General features: G+C 47.4%; 1 protein-coding gene across 7 annotated transcripts in view; it reads left to right on the top strand.

Moving 5' to 3' along the window:
- Positions 1–1,281: 1,281 nt before the first annotated feature.
- UBE2V1 (ubiquitin conjugating enzyme E2 V1) overlaps positions 1,282–17,001 on the top strand; it is a 29,015-nt gene continuing 13,295 nt past the window's right edge. For 2 of the 7 annotated variants that reach the window (XM_027977314.3, XM_004014633.6), the window contains exons 1-2: positions 1,282–1,321; positions 5,760–5,976. In XM_027977314.3, the coding sequence (XP_027833115.1) occupies positions 5,905–5,976 (72 nt within the window). In that variant the 5' untranslated portion in view covers positions 1,282–1,321; positions 5,760–5,904. Of the gene's footprint in view, positions 1,846–5,759; positions 5,977–8,010; positions 8,112–17,001 lie in introns of all 7 variants that reach the window. The other 5 variants (XM_042230265.2, XM_042230266.2, XM_060397089.1 and 2 more) reach the window with 5 other exon arrangements.

The raw sequence follows: 17,001 nt of genomic DNA, 5'->3' as shown, positions 1-17,001 counted from the left end.
AGAATGGAGGCTGCTGGGATCCTCCACGTGGGAGACAAGGGGAGCCTAGACGTGGATGGGGTAGAGAGATGCTTAGGAGGCACTGCTGTCAGAACCAGGTGACTTGGGTGCAGGTGTCCAGCTTCCTTGTTCCTTTGTACTGAAAGTTCTGGTCCTTTCTCTGCCAGTGTGTAGCTGTGCCACCATGAAGCAAACCTTTCCTCTCTTCCAGCCTCAGTCTTTACGTCCACATAAGGGTTTCTCAGACCACTTATGCTAGAGGAGTCAACTTCTTGAATTTAACATTTGCCAATATATGTTTCCTGGGCCTTTGCACATGTCACTCCCACCATCTGCTTCCCATCGTTCAGGTGTCTGTTGAAATGTGACTTCCATAAGAGGCCTGACCACTCCTCCCTTGGTTTATTTCCTATCCTATTATAGTTAGGTTCTTCCCTATTTGTTTACTTTCTTCCTGCCTCCAACTAAAATGTAAGCCCATGAGAGCAGGAGCTTGCTTCTTCAGGGATGTATATCCATCCACAGCACCTATGAAAGTGTCTGGCACATAGTAGATGCTTAGTAAATATTTGAGTGAATTAGTGAATGTTTTCACTGCCATATATATATATATGCCCCGGAATCCTTTAACCGCCCTGCTTCAAGCCCCTTCTGACCTGGAAGCATTGATCTGGGAAGCAAGACATATGGCCTGGGTTCAAATTCTGACTCAATTACTTAAGGGCTGAGTTTATATAAATATCTTAACCCCTCTCGCCCTCATTTTTCACTTTAACCCAAACCTCACAGAGGAAAAAGCCCAGGGCAAGATAAGTGCTTTTAAACAATATTATAAATTTGCATCTATTTGCTTATTTTTATTGAAGTATAGTTAACTTACAATATGGTGTTAGTTTCAGGTGTACAGCATAGTGATTCAGGTTTTGGGGTTTTGGTGGGTTGTTTATTTTTTCTTCAGATTACATTGTATTATAGATTATGACAACAGGCGCTCTTTTAAAGCTTTCTTGTCTTTTAATCACACCCTTCCCAGTCTGATCACCCTTGCCTCACCAAGCACCTCAATACCTGCCTCGCACCAGAGTCTGGAGGGCCTTGCAGGTTGCTGGGCCCTCACGCACGCAAATGTTTCCTCGCTCTAAAAGGGCAGGGGAAAAAAAACCTTCCATGCAACGGGTCGAGCGGCCCGCGGAGCAGGCGTCAGAGAGGCGTCCGCGCCTGCGCACGCGCCTGCGCAGAAAAGCCCGGGGACGGTGGGGGGTGAAGAAGGGGCCGGCCTTTGAGCGACAGCGACGCAAGATGGCAGCCACCACGGGCTCGGGTGAGCGGGGGCGCCGGGCCCAGCCGGCCGAGGGGGCATGGGCTTGGGCCGGGGGCCGGAGACCCGCAGAGGCCCCTGCTGCGGGGCCAGGGCCTCTGCAGGGCCGCTGTCCGCTCGGCCCCGCGGCGGCGACGCGGGCGGCCTGAGCGGGGAGGAGGAGCAGGCGGTGGCCGGAAGCACGGGCGGGGGCCTGAGGGGCCTGTGGGCGGCGCGGTGAGGCCGAGGCTCCCCCGGGCGGCGTGAGGGCCCTGCGGAGAGGAAGGGCCCGGCCCTGCGGCGCTGCAGAACGGCCGGAGCGGGCGAGGGGGAACCCAGGGCCACTCCGGAGGAGTCGGGGGCTGCCGGCTCCTTAGACGAGATCGGGGGGTCCCCTAGAGGACAAGGAGGCGCCCCTAAAGAGATGGAAGTCCTTTATTGGATGCTGGGTGTCTGAGCGGGGGGAGGAGCCTTGGGGATGTCCGTTTGGCCCTGACTTCAGAGAAGCCCCTGAGGAAGAATGAGGGAAGGAAACGGGATCCTGAGGGGTGAGTGATAGGATGCCCCGTTGTTTAAGGGCATGATCCGTGTAAGTTTAGGGGATTGGGTTAACTGAGAAAATTTTTACGCTGATTAGAAAGGGGGCGTCTTGGGATGGCAGCTTTTGCGGTGGGGGAGCTGGGATTAAGGGCATCTCCACAGGATACGTGAGAAGGGGAGAGGGATTTCTCAGATTCCAGAGGGATTTGGTTGGAGCAGCTGAAAGTGCAATGGCCCCATCATTACCAGGCCCCTATTTGAGGAGATAGATGTTAGGTTTTAGGAGGCGAGCTCTGAGTAGGGCGGTCAGTGGAAGCTTGCGATCCTGGGTGAAGAACAGATGAGTTGGGAGCTCTGGAGGTGTGTGTTAGGGGAAGGGTCGACTGAGGGAAGCCCCATGCAGTGAGTGAGACTGGAAATCAGGTTTCAGAGATGTTCTTCTTTGAGAAGAAACATCTCTTTTATTTGGGTGAGGGACACATACCTTAGGAGTGTCTCATATGGAGACTGTCTCTCTCCCACTCTTTCAGGTATTGGTAACATATGGGGGTTCAGGTCAGAAGTTCCCCAATGGTTGGATGGTCATGGGGAGAGGAATAAATGAAATGGGAACTGGAGAAGAAAGTCGAGATGCAAGAGGGATTGAGGGGGCTGCACTCTGGGCCAGGGGGAGTTCTTCCAGACTCTGGTAGGTAAAGGGAAGCAGCATTTATTTTGCATTCCTTGCTCTGTACTCCCCTAAGATGCTCCAGAGGGTCAAGTCCTAAAGGAATCTGTTTCAGAGTGAACATTCACAGCTGGGGAGCAGGGGATGGACTCAGGTGACCTTCTGGAGGAGACAGGGTGATGATTGGGGAAGGTCCCCCAGAGGGGCCAGTGAGGCAAGAGAGTCAGATTCTGGAAGTGCAGGATTTGGGAGTGACGGAGTGTCTCCCTTTTGGCGAGCAGGGTGTCCCCTGAGGTGTCTGGCAGTGAAATTGGCCAAAGAAGTCCTCCCAAATGAGGTGACCGTGGGCGGCCTCTGAGGGGGAGAACAAACAGGACCACCGGGCTGGGCACTGGAATCCTCCAGCTGTATAAGGCCACAGCAGCACTGGTAGGAAAGGTTGGTGACCAGAAGTGAGCAGGGTGAGGGAGTCTGTCTTCCCCGCATGTGACTCCTCTAGTGTCCTGAGGGGCCGTCTTTGTCTGGTTGTTAGATGGGCATGGAAGGAGTTGGACATCGGGGGTCTGCCCGGAGTCACCTACCACAAGCTGTCTTTTACACTGAAAGCCATGGGGTCTTCCTGAAGGATAGAGGAAACCACACCTCCCTTTCCTGGATTTGGATTCAGTTGGAACAGTGCTGAGTCAATTCATTTACCAAGAGACTGCGACGGACATTCTCAGAAGAGGGGCTGAGTCAGGCCAGACTGCCATGAGGCTCCTCTCAGCGGAGTAACACCCGGCCAGGTTGCTGTGGACCGGGGAGGCTGTTCACACGGCTGTGCCCATAGCCGCCGTCCTTACGGTGGTATTGCCGCTCAGCTCCTTGGCAGTGACTGGAGATTGGCTATCTATAATCCGGTTTAACAGCTACTTAATTCTAACTTCTTGAGATCCTCCCAGTTGAAGAGTGCTTCCTAAATGCTGTGGTCATCAGATAAAACATCGTCAGCTGCTGTCTAGTGGCATACAAGAGCACTTGGCATGGTTTAGGTAACAGGGAACAGGTTTTGAGATGCCCTGGAACTGGACTTCCGAGAACTCCTTTGTCTGTGCGTTCAACAGATATTTGTTAAGAATTTACTGTGCCCCTTTATGGAGAGTGAACAGGGTGGACATAACCCGTGTCCTCAAAGAGCTTCTAATCTAGTCAAGGAGAAGCCCATTAAAGGAATACATAATTAAGATTTCAGATAGCAGTAAACGCTGTGAAGGAAGTTGTGTGATATGGTGCTGTCCGGAGAGGTGGTCAGGGAAGGCTTCTCCAAGAGTAGGTATTTGGACTCAAGCAGATGATGGAAGGAGCTGGCGGTGTGTGTCACAGGCCGGAGTTGGGGGACAGTGAGTGGAATGGCCTTGTGACAGGAATCTGCTTAGCAGATTGAAAGAACCGAAGACTTCAGTGTGTAAGGGAGGCTTGTTAAAGAGATAGGTTAGAGAGAGAGGGCTTTGGATTTTATTCAGTGTGAAAGGAAGCCATTGAACAAGCACCTGGTCTGAAGTAGGCATTCAGTAAATATTTGGTGAGTGAATGAATGAGGGTCTTAAAAAGAGAAGAATGGCAGGATCTGACCTCTCCTCCCAGGCAGTAAGAGGAGTGTAGAGCGCTGAAGTGGGAAGCAGAAAGATTGTATTGCTATGACTTGGGGCAGGCTGCTGGGTTAGACTGAAACAAGTGCACAGGCCCCTCTGCTTTCTAACCCTGAGAAGTCCTTCAGGTGTGGTCAGGGGCCCCGAGGCCTTCCGGAGGCAGCTTTAGAACAAGCCTCTTGATGAGTCTGGGCCCCTGGGTCCCAGGAAACAGCTGTGAAGCCTCCGAGTTCCTGTGAGGGCTGAGCTCCATTTTCCGTGGCCACTGCTTTCAGCGCTTGGTGACAGCACCTTTCTGCCTCTTTTGCTTCTGCAGTGTGTGATTTCCGCATAGATCTTAGAGGGTGGAACTGTGAAAACCCCACCCGAGTCCTCAGGATGCTTGTGTTAGGACAGGTTACTTCCTCCTGCCTTGACCAAGATTGCAGGGCCTCAAAGAGTAACCCTTGGCGGCCAGGTCTTTCCTCTGACCCAGCATCCCACAGGCTACCCTGACGTTAACCAAAAGCATAGTGCCAGGAGAGTAAGCCCGTTACATTTTAAACCCACATGTTTTGGAGCGGCCTCATGCACACAGCCCTCTTATGAACATGTCACCACATGGGCGGTGGAGCTTACGGTCTTGCGTTCCGTTCAAGAGTGTTCCCCAGAAAGCTGGAGCTGGCAGATGAGAACCTGTAATCTCTTAGCTTGTCTCCTTCCCGTGTGTCTCACTGTGTGAGCATCTTCTTATGCCGGTTGTAGGTAGGTGCCTTTTGTACAACAGGGACTCTGCTTTCAAGAGAACATCACTTGGTGCTCAGCTGAAGAAGTACCAGTCTGCCCCAGTGATGGAAGGAAACGCTGTGTTGGGCCAGAACAACCTATGGTTCCTCTTAGGGACTGCCAGGGTGTGATGGCCATGATTTCCCCCTTCACAGGAACTTTAAAACCACCCTCTTCCCCCAACTGTATTCTCTTTCTCTCGCCCTCACTCAAGTCTCTAATTCTGAAAGTCCCCAGGGAAGTACAGAGCAGCACATTGGGTGATGGAGAGATGTTAAAACTATTTCTTTCACATTGCATACAGTGTTTTAGAGGTTTCCTCATGCTTCAGCTTACCTGTTATATCATCTCATTCAACTCTCCACAACTCGTGTGCTCTCCAGGGGAGGTGTTGGCCCCATAGCATTCCCGAGGGAGATTGGTGGCTGGCCGAGGCGTGGTGACACTCAAGATTAGAGCCAGGGGTTTTGACTCCGGTTCCTTCCCCAGCTTACTCCAGCACCTTCGGAAGGAAATGGAAAGGCGTGGATTTGCCAGTGTGCTCTTCCTTGGTCTTGGCGTGTTTAATCTTGGTGAGAATGGGCTTTAATGAGAAGTTAGTGCCACCTGTAGCAGAAACTCTTCATAGCATCCCTGACCACTTATCCCATTCTGGGTTGTGTGCTGTCTGATGAGAGTGAAGGCCACTGCTTGCTCTTGCTTATACTTCACACTCAGTAACTCACACTCGTTGGGGCTCCGTGATGTCGTCAGTCCTGGTCCTCAGTTACATGCAGGCCTTTCAGATTTCTTTTTAAATGGCACTTCTAGGGCTAACTGTGTGCTAGACGCTATATTAAATACATCATCTTGTTTCTGACAGTAACCCTTTGAAGCAGGTATCTATTGTGAAGATGAGGAAACTGAGGCCCAGAGAAGAGAAATGACTTGCCTGAAGCCCAGAGCCAGGGCGGGGGATCCGGGGTGCAGAACTGGGACAGCTCTGCTCCAGGGCATGCGGTTTGGCGATGGCAGCGTTTTTCCAGCCCCCGTTGCCTGTTCTCCAGCTGGGCATCTCAAGTTCCTTCAGCCGTTGGCAGGTCTGTTGACATTCCTGCCTTGGCAGATTGGTTCCTTCGTGGGTGGTAATAATAACACCGAGTAGGGTTCTTTCTTCATTGTCGCTTTCACCCTGTGCAAATCCATAGGTGTAACCCCAGAATAGAGGCCAGATCCTCCTCCCCTCTCTCGGCATTACTGCCACCAAGACAGTGGTTCCTACCAGAACCACCTTCCTTTCGCCTAGAAGACAGCAAAGGCCTCCTGCTTGCAGTCATGCCTTTTTCCAATCCATTCTCTATAGAGGAAGTAGAATGACTTCTCACAGACGAGAAAACAGAAACTGCCACTCCCAGCAGAAAGCCCTTCGTGCTGCGCTTAGAATAAAATCCGTCTCTCTCCCATGGCCCTTAGGGCCCGCCATGGTCTTGGCCTTGCCTGCTATGACCTCACGTGATACGGCACCTCTGCTCCTGCCCTTCCGCTTTGGGAAGCTTGGCCTGCATGTGACTGACTGCTTGCTTCTCCTCCTCCAGGTCTCAGCTCTCCAGAAAAGCCGTCCTTCCCACCCTTTTCAGCCTGGTCTTCTCATGCATCACAGCTCTGTTCTGTTCTCTTCTAAACCTTGCTTAACCTTGTCTGAAGGTTTCTCGGGGTGTTTTTGTTTGTTTGAGAGTGTTTTTTTCTAAGCATATTTTCTGGGCCTCTCCAGTAGGACAGGATTCTGCCTTGCTCTTTGCTGTGTCCCTAGCACTTGTGTGGTCCCTAGCAAATAGCAGGTGCTCAACAGACACTGCGTGTCACAGTGAACTAATCCAGAAGGATAGAAGCGAAAATGCCTGTTCAACCTTTCAAAAAGGAAAGCTCTTGCCCTGATGAGTTGGTACTTCCAGAGGGACTTTAGAATAGCATTTGCTCTGTCCTCTCCTTCCCTAGTGTCCTGAGACACCACGTTATTCTTTGTCTTCACCCCTTTCAGAGGAAATGCAGTTTCTGGCCTTCATCACCCCAGCAGAGAGACATGGGGCCTTGCATTTTGTCACCAGCTATTTGTTGTCACATCGCCTGGACTCTAAAGGATGATAAAAGGGGGGATGTTTCTTCCCCTAGATGCTGCTAAGTGGCTTCAGTCGTGTCCGACTCTGTGACCCCATAGACGGCAGCCCACCAGGCTCCCCTGTTCCTGGGATTCTCCAGGCAATCACACTGGAGTGGGTTGCCATTTCCTTCTCCAGTGCATGAAAGTGAAAAGTGAAAGTGAAGTCGCTCAGTCGTGTCCAACTCCTAGCGACCCCATGGACTGCAGCCCACCAGGCTCCTCTGTCCCTGGGATTTTCCAAGCAAGAGTGCTGGAGTGGGGTGCCATCGCCTTCTTCGATTCTCAAACTGGAACATTTTAGAGTCACCTGGAGGGCTTGTTAGGCTGCTGGGCTCTACCCTCAGTTTTTGGTCGGATAATTCTGTGCTGTAGCGTAGCGTTCTGGTGTCTGGCCTGAGAATTCACACTTCTAGTGGGTTCGCAGGTGATGTGAAGGCTGTGGGTTTGGGGACCATACTTGGGAGAATCATTGCTATAGAGAAGGAGAGAAGAAACATCCTCCTTGGGACAGGTCCTAAGTAGGCACCCAGACTTCACATGCTGGTTGCTCAGAAATAAAAGTTACCTGCCCCCTCACTTTATGTCAGGAACATTTAATCCAGGTGCTTCACCTTCCAGGTATCCTTATTTTCCCAGATGGCAGCACCACCAAACTCCTAGCTCAGTTCACTGTCTTCCCTGAATGGGCACCCAAGTCAGTTTCAGCTGGTGGCTTTCTTTCCAGAGAGACCTGTGAGGCGCTGCCATTTTAAATCAAGACCCAAGCCAGGCCAGGGTTTTCCAGGGTTGACCTGCTGAGATACCTGCCACTTGTTTTAAAGGGCTTCAAAATTCTTTTTTTACCAGAAATATTTTAATATGTTACTGTGTTTCACGTTACTGCGCTAAATGTTTTACTAGGACGTGATGTAAAACCCAGTCAATTATTCATGCTTTTCTAACCTGCTTGTCATCTTTTCTTCGTGATATCCTGCAGCTGCTGACTTTCCAGTTTATATTTAGCCAAGAGAATAACTGGCTGACTGTTAATACTGACACAGATCCAGGAAAAATCCTTCTGGAAAGAAGAATTCTGAAGTAACAGTAACAAATGTTTTCTTTTTATAAATCTTGGATTGCTGTGTTATTTTAGCACCTTGATAAAGTTATCTTAACATTTTCATAGTTAACCTTTGAATAGTTACAGTTTATTAAGATTAACAAGAGTCCATTTTTACATACTCTTGTAAAGGTATTGTCTCTTGAAGCTGTTTTTTCAGCTGCCTTTTAGGAGATTTTAGAAATTTTAGGAATCTTAAAATTTAGGTTAATTCAGTAGATTGAGTGCCAGAGGAAGAAAATATGTTAGTGTTCCTGAGTTTTTCTAACCTGTTAATACTTCTGGGTTTTGACATATATGGATTTAATTTTTAGTATATTCACGGAAGTCTTTTGTTTAAAGTAACGTATCGTGATTTTGAACCTATTCTCTCTCATTGGGATGGGATGAAGTCCCCCTGTGACTGATACACTCACAGGGTCTGTAGGATCTCTAACAAGTATTTGGATTTTTATCCCTGGAGTTGCCCCTGAGGTTCTAGAAGAAGGGTGTTGTCAGGCCATTCAGAGCTAAATGCTCTTGTTTTGTAGAAAATATTGGTGTATTAACTTTGTAAGCAGTTTCTAAATGGTTTGAAATATCAGTAACATGCTTTCATATATATTTAATGAAGCAAAGTTCAATTTGTAAAGAATCCTTAACTTGTGTGGTCTGGGGAGAGAAACAGTTTTCCCTTTTTTAAAAAAAAAGGGGGTTCTCTAAAAGTCTTGATCACACTTCATTAAAAAATAAAACTACTTATCGAATCTTAATTACCTCAAAATAAAGAACCTTTGGTATCTCACTTACATAGTATCAGTATTCAGTGTTTTGGCCACAGCATACCATATTAGAGGCTATGATAGGAGAGGAAGAGGTGCTGCCTTTTCTTGAGTCAGGAAGCATTAATTGAGCACCATTGCATACCAGGGAGCGCACCGGATCCTGGGGAGGGGGAGTGGAGTGAGTCACGGCTCTTAGCTTGAGAAGCTGTGAGAGTGAGTCAGACAATGAAAAGGAAAGAAGATGAAATTTAAAGAAAAAGAAAAGGTGCAGCACAGTCGTTGTGTGAAGGACCATGGGGTGGGGGCAGGCGGCTCTCAGAGGCCCGCTACAGACTGCCCAGCTCCTCGCTGAAGAGTGCTGTTTCTTCTTCATATCCTCACATTCAAAATTTAACGTATAACTTTCCTGGGTGACTTAAAATCCATATTAGTCCCTTGGATAATCTTTATAATGTTAGATTCCCTTTTAATAGTGCTGTGAATATTTCCCTGCCATGTTTTCAAAAATAAACCAGAGTTAGAATTTTGTGACATGAACATTATTCATTCTCAGACAAAATCCGTAGCTAACACCCAGCTACCCATTCAGTCATTCAGCAGGCATTTGAGTACATCCTTTGGCAGAGCACTCTGACGCATTGGAAATTCAGTAGGGAACAAAACAGAAGTTTTACTCTCAGGGAATTTACGTTCAGATGGGAGAGACAGACAGTAAACAACTAATGACGTGGAAATGAATACTGTACATTTAAATGTCGAGTGGTAATGGTGCTGTGAAGAAAAATAAAGCATGATAAGGGAATGGGAAGGTAGACTTTAGATGAAGAAAAAGGGAGCCCGCCACCATGCCCAGCTCTGGGGCAGAGAATTCTGGGGTGAGCAAGCGTCCAGTGCAAAGCAACATCAGATGGCCTGTTCAGAAAGCTCAGGGAGGCTGGTGTGGCTGGAGGAGGGCGAGGAGCAAGGGGAGGGAGGCAGGAAATGGTGTTAGGGAAGTCAGCGGGGCTCTGTGGGTGAGCTCAGGAGTTTGGGGCTAGGTGGAAGGGGCAGCTGTGGCGTCTGAGTTACCTTTAAAGAGCTTGCTGTAGAGAATGGCCAGTAGACAGAAACCGGGGGGCTGAGGCGGCGTGTGCTGCGGTGCTTGCGGTCCGGATGGTGAAGACAGTCGTGCTGGGGATATATTTGGAAATGGGTTAAATATGGGGTTACAAGGGAAAGATTTCTTACCGTAACTCCAGGGTCTCTAGTCTGGGAAATCTGTGCCATACACTGAGATTGAGGGGTGGGTAGTTTTTGTTTTTTGGGGAGTGCAAGGGAGTTTTGTTTGGAATCAAGTTGGAGAGGCCTGTTAGGCATCTAAATGGAGATGGCTAGCAGGCAGTTAATGCGAAATATAAATTCAGTTCAGTCGCTCAGTCGTGTCCGACTCTTTGTGACCCCATCAACCGCAGCATGCCAGGTGTCCCTGTCCATCACCAACTCCCGGAGAACATCCAAACCCCTGTCCATTGAGTCAGTGATGCCATCCAACCATCTCATCCTCTGTCATCCCCTTCTCCTCCTGCCCTCAGTCTTTCCCAGCATTAGGGTCTTTTCCAATGAATCAGCTCTTCGCATCAGGTGGCCAAAGGATTGGAGTTTCAGCTTCAACATCAGTCCTTCCAGTGAACACCTAGGACTGATCTCCTTTAGGATGGACTGGTTGGATCTCCTTGCAGTCCAAGGGACTCTCAAGAGTCCTCTCCAACACCACAGTACAAAAGCATCAATTCTTCGGCACCCAGCTTTCTTTATAGTCCAACTCTCACATCCATACGTGACTACTGGAAAAACCATAGCCTTGACTAGATGGACTTTTGTTGGCAAAGTAATGTCTCCTCTGCCTTTGATACGCTGTCTAGCTTGGTCATAACTTTGCTTCCAAGGAGTAAGCGTCTTTTAATTTCATGGCTGCAATCACCATCTGCAGTGATTTCGGAGCCCAGAAAAATAAAGTCTGACACTGTTTCCCCATCTGTCTGCCATGAAGTGATGGGACCGGATGCCATGATCTTAGTTTTCTGAATGTTGAGCTTTAAGCAAACTTTTTCACTCTCCTCTTTCACTTTCATCAAGAGGCTCTTTAGTTCTTCACTTTCTGCCATAAGGGTGGTGTCTTCTGCATATCTGAGGTTATTGATATTTCTCCCAGCAATCTTGATTCCAGCTTGTGCTTCCTCCAGCCCAGCGTTTCTCATGATGTACTCTGCATATAAGTTAAATAAGCAGGGTGACAATATACAGCCTTGACGTACTCCTTTTCCTATTTGGAACCAGTCTGTTGTTCCATGTCCAGTTCTAACTGTTGCTTCCTGACCTGCATATAGGTTTCTCAAGAGGCAGGTTAGGTGGTCTGGTATTCCTATCTCTTTCAGAATTTTCCACAGTTTATTGTAATCCTCACAGTCAAAGGCTTTGGCATAGTCAAGAAAGCAGAAATAGATGTTTTTCTGGAACTCTCTTGCTTTGTCCATGATCCAGCGGATGTTGGCAATTTGATCTCTGGTTCCTCTGCCTTTTCTAAAACCAGCTTGAACATCTGGAAGTTCACAGTTCACGTATTACTGAAGCCTGGCTTGGAGAATTTTGAGCATTACTTTTACTAGCTTGAGAGATGAGTGCAATTGTGCGGTAGTCCGCACGTTCTTTGGCATTGCCTTTGTTTAGGACTATAAACAAAGGAATGAAAACTTACCTTTTCCAGTCCTGAGGCCACTGCTGAGTTTTCCATATTTGCTGGCACATTGAGTGTAGCACTTTCACACCATCATCTTTCAGGATTTGAAATAGCTCAGCTGGAATTCTGTCACCGCCACTAGCTTTCTTTGTAGTGATGCTACCTAAGGCCCACTTGACCTCACATTCCAGGATGTCTGGCTCTAGGTGAGTGATCACACCATCGTAATTATCTGGGTTGTGAAGATCTTTTTTGTACAGTTCTTCTGTGTATTCTTGCCACCTCTTATTGGAGAGTTATTAGCATCCTTGATCTGGGTAAGATCACTTGGGGAGTCAAGTAGACAGAAAAACAGCGATCAGTGAGCTGTGCACTGAGGCCGGGCAGCCAGTGGCAGGAGGTCAGGGCGATGAGGCTCCTCTGTGCGTGAGGTTGCAGAGAGCCCGAGGCTTAGGGAGGAGTCACAGGACCAGCGGGGGGGGGGCGCTGCCGGCGCTCCAGATCGGGAGGTGGGGACTGAGCGTCCGCCACAGGGCTTGGCTAGGGGCCTCGCGCCCTGGGGAGCAGTTTGGGTGAGTGACTCGCTAGAGAACCTTGAGTGGAGTAGGTGCAGGTCAGGTGAAAAACTGCAGACAAGGAGTCAAGACAGCCCTCTTGAGGGTTTTTTGCTAAAAACAACAATGCGCTAGTAGCTAGAAGGGGATATGGGATCAAGTGAGGGTTTTTACACTGTGATGGTGTGCCGGCGGAGGGGACTCAGGCTCTGCGCCTGGTATAACACCAAGTGCTTTATAGGTTTCAGCGCATTGATTCTTCCTCACCTCCCGCAGAAGCAAGGAGTATCGGCACCCCTGTTGTGCTGAGGTTCAAGGTAACTTGCACGGTCCCTCAACTAGATTGCTAGTAAGTGGCAGAGTGTGGACCTGAGCTTAGGTCCGTGCTCTTAGTCCTCTGCTGAGAGATTGTAGAGTTTTCTCTGAAGTTAGGTTCTGATTCTTGCTTGTGGGAGGCCACTTCGCCATGACTCTGAGCAGCCTTTTCAGAATAGAGTGGTAACCAGATACCCTTCCGCTTGTGATTCTGCTTCCACGGCTTCCTCGGTGGCTCAGGGGGTAAAGAACCTGCCCCCATTGCCGGAGACCCAGGCTCGATCCCTGGGGCGGGAAGATTCCGTGGAGTAGGAAGTGGCAACTTACTCCAGTATGCTTGCCTGGAGAATTCCACGGATGGAGGAGCTTGGCAGGCTACAGTCCATGGGTTCACAAAGAGTCGGACAAGACTGAGCGACTAACACTTTCATTTTTTTCACTTCCATGGCATCGAAAGATAATTTATGTGAGTATACACGTGTAAGGGGCTTCCCCGACGGCCCCGAGGAAAAGAACCCGCCTTCACTGCAGGAGACGCAGGAGACATGGGCTCGACCCCTGGGTCGGGGAGACATGTAGGGATGCATGGGTTGATTTTGTGTTTATCTTTTATAAAATGGATTGTACATACCTTTTTATTTTTCACTCAGTTTTTTTTTAATTGTCAACAAATATTCATCTAAAGCCTACCATGTAAAGGCCAGTGTTTTAATATCTCTTTATAAAAATCAGAACCACCACCACAGTCATACAAATTAATATGTGCTACCTTAAATCTCTTAACATCCCACCTACCTCAGCCTGTAAGTCGTTTGATGACCTGTTCTGTTGTCCCAATATTTGCTCCAAGCAGATGCTTCTGCCTTTGTATCCTGAGATGTTCAGAGTAACACATCCTAACCTGACCTCTAATCCTTCAGCACATCCTGAACATTACCGCGGAGATTTGCCTTATCTCTTGCCCTGCTCAGAGCCTGTTGTAGCTCCCCACTAATTACCTTCAGGATAAAGTCTAGTCCCTCTTAGAAACACAGCCCCACTTCTTTAGGCTTCGTCATATTCCGAGGGGTCTGTGACCTTCTCAAAGGTTAAAGAAACGTTGTCTTGTGATTATATTTCTCTTGTATGTTCTAATAGCTTTGTTTTATTGGACTTCATGTGTGTGTGTCTTGTGTCCGTAGTGAGACTTCATGCTCTGATTGGGAGGCCCCTGTTTTGTCTTTCATTCATAGCCCTTGTAAGGTCTAGCATAGGGTGAGTGTTTGGTCATCATTGTACTGAAAAGTGTGTGTACATATATATTACTGACCAGTTTATGGGTAGGGGAGTGTTGAGAAACAGTTAAAAAGCCTCGCCAACTTTCAAAATTGCTGTCCTAAATGTGAGGATTTTGCTTGTGAACATGGAGTGAGCTCAGTTTTAGACGCATAGAACATGGAACCCTAGATGGTTCTTTACTAGATCAGTTCAGTTCAGTCGCTCACTCATGTCCAACTCTTTGCGACCCCATGAACTGCAGCACGCCAGGCCTCCCTGTCCATCACCAGCTCCCAGAGTTCACTCAGACTCACGTCCATTGAGTCAGTGATGCCATCCAGCCACCTCATCTTGTGTCATCCCCTTCTCCCGCCTTATGGAGTTCAGTATACCAGCTAACCAGGCACTCATCAGCCGCTTCTCTTTAGATGAGAAGCAGCTGAGTGAATCTCTGCATACTTTGTGTGTGTTCTCAGTTCCTGGTTTCTGCTGGCTGTTCTTCCCCAGGCTTTTAGTCAGTTTTCGAGTGAAAATACGTTTATGGCTTAAGGAAGATTAAGAAGTAACAGCCCTCTTAAAAAGCTGTCCACTTTGTGGACTTAAATTCTTCAAGATTTAGCTAAATAAAGGTTAACTGAGTACATAACTGCCCAATGCCAGATACATCCTTTATCAGTCTTTACGTATTCTTACCCTTAGAGGGTTAAAATATCCTCTGAGGTACACCTTGGGTGTTAAGGCTCAAAGGGATTTTTGAGAACAATTAGGTGACCTCAGATGTTGCAGAATGGCAGCTCATAAACAGAATGCGAACCACAGATGCTTGGCCAGAGCAAAGGAGTGGCTGTGCCCTTCAGACGGGACATGTGTTCTCCGGTTCTCCACACTCCTATTGTTTTGAGCCAGACATTTTAAAGAAAGTTGCAAAGCCATACCACTCTTCTAACCAGTTTATTTTTACTCTTTGGAAAATATAGTTGTCCGTTGTTTATCTTAACACATAGTGGTTTGTTGTGGTTAGTTATTAAGTGAGTTAAATATTTTTACAATTTCTCAGTTTAATTCTCTAATTTGATAAATAACAGTAGCTAGAACCCGCATAAACAACGGCTCTTTGAAATCTTCAGTAATTTTTAAGAGTATAAAAGGGTCTTGAGACCAAAAAAGTTGAGAACTGCAATTCAAATAGAATAAATGCTTACTGTAATTAATCAGTATATATTACAGTTATTCTGATATTTATATGTATATTCCAACTCCTGCTTGGACTATTTCTAGACTGCCTGGTAGATACTGGCCAATCCAAAGTTTGTCATTTATTAAGCTGTTTTAATGCCTGTTTCATAATTGACTCAAACTGAATCATCCTATAATGTCAGTCTGGAAGCAACAAAAGCTGACTTTGTCCTCTGTGGTGCTCAGTTACTGTTCCAAATGCTAACCTAAAATAAATTTAACTGCCTCATTTTTTGTTGTTGTTCAGTTGTGTATGTGGACTTCGCACGCTTTAAGTAATTGAATGTCTGCTCCAGTGGAGGTACTTGGAAGTACAAGATTCTTTACTGATATAATATTTTTCCCTACTTAACCCGTTAAAAAAAAAATGAAGCATCAGAAAGATATAACTTGAATTCACTACCTGCTTCGAAACTAATAGCAACGAGCTTGTGATATTTGGATGAAGATTTCCTAATCAGGGGGCCCTCCTTGGTGGTCCAGCAGTCAAGACTCTGCTTCCCCCGCAGGGGGCTCAGGTTCAGTCCCTGGTTGGGAACTAGGATCCCACATGCCGAGTGGTGTAGCAAAAAAATTTGTTTTACAAAAAGGATTTCCTAATTAGACCTGGTTGTTAGATGAAGAGGGAACATTTACAGCCATAAGGATATTCTTTGCTAAAGTTTATACGAGGAACAGTTACACCTAAAGTAATTAATCCAACCTGACTTTAAAGATCTGACACCAAAAAATAGCACAGTTTTTCTGGAATTTCTTCCCGCTCCAGTGGTTAAGACCTGGTGCTTTCTGGGACGTTCCTTGGCTCCAGTCTCTATGGTCCTGCAAACTGGCACAGCTCCCCCCCACCAAAAAAAAACCGCCCATTTTTTATCTTGCCAAAGAGAGTAAGTTGAAATAGAGATCACATGTATAACTTCATTCAGTGATGAAGGGCTTAGCCATGGGAACTACTGGACTTTGCTGTTGATCATTGTACTTGAACAGGTTTTGGTAACACTAAGAAACACAGTCCACTTAGAGTTAGTCTCTTAGGGAATACCATTAGGTGAGACTCCCCCTCTCAGGAAATCCTCAGTCCTCACTTCAGTCAGGTGCCCTGTAACTAAAGGCTTGGAGAAGGTGAGGGAGCGTGACCCATGTGACTCACCTGGGGGAGGCGTGCGAGCAAAGCAGATCGCAAATGCGCTTTGGTTGACATGGTTCCTAAGTGTTTTCTTGATCAAATACCACAATCGTGGTTTTGGGTTTTTTTTAATCATAAAATATAGAAAGGGGGTTGGAGTCACCCATAATTCTTGCACCCAGAGATAACCCCTGTCACTATCTTAGTTTCCTTTCCAAATTTCTTAAGATGTCACTTAGCATCTGTGTTAGTTTGCGAGGGCTGCCAGAACAGAGTGCCACAGACTGCGTTGCTAAAATAATGGAAATTCAGAATTCTGGAGGCTGGAAGTCCAAGATCAGGGTGTCAGCAGGTTCGACTTCCTTGGCTTCCAGGTGGTCGCTTTCTCACTGGGTCCTCGTGTGGTCTTTACCCCGTACAGGTGTGCGTGCCTGTTGGGCACCTGGGCTTCCTCTTAGAAGGACACCAGGCAGACTGAAGGAGGGCCCACCCTCATGGCCTCATTTCCACTTAATCACCTTCTGGAAGGCTGTTTGCAGACATGGGCACATTCTGAGATGCCAGGAGCTAGGGCTCAGTGTATGAATTTGAGGGGACACAAGTCAGCCCATCACCCCATCTGTGAACAGCTACCTCAGATATTCATCAGTCTCCCTGTCAGTGCAACTCCGTGCTGTTGGAATATTCGTTTTTATTGGAGAGGGTTATATACCAGCCAGTGTAATAGCGGTGGCAACTCGCAGTGAGTTTTCTCCCTGAGCCAAATTAGGATTGTTAACGATTTCACTCTTTCTAAACAAGAGGCATTCTATTGTCTGGCTTCTTGCTTATAATATCAAAAACCTCCCTTAGTTTTGTGTGTGCTGGAGGAGACTTAATTATTCACTGTAGCTGAATAATCCA

Source organism: Ovis aries, chromosome 13 (assembly GCF_016772045.2).
Source record: "Ovis aries strain OAR_USU_Benz2616 breed Rambouillet chromosome 13, ARS-UI_Ramb_v3.0, whole genome shotgun sequence".
Taxonomy (NCBI): domain Eukaryota; kingdom Metazoa; phylum Chordata; class Mammalia; order Artiodactyla; family Bovidae; genus Ovis; species Ovis aries.
Note: the sequence above shows the minus strand (reverse complement) of the source record. Positions and strands in the feature narration are given on the sequence as shown.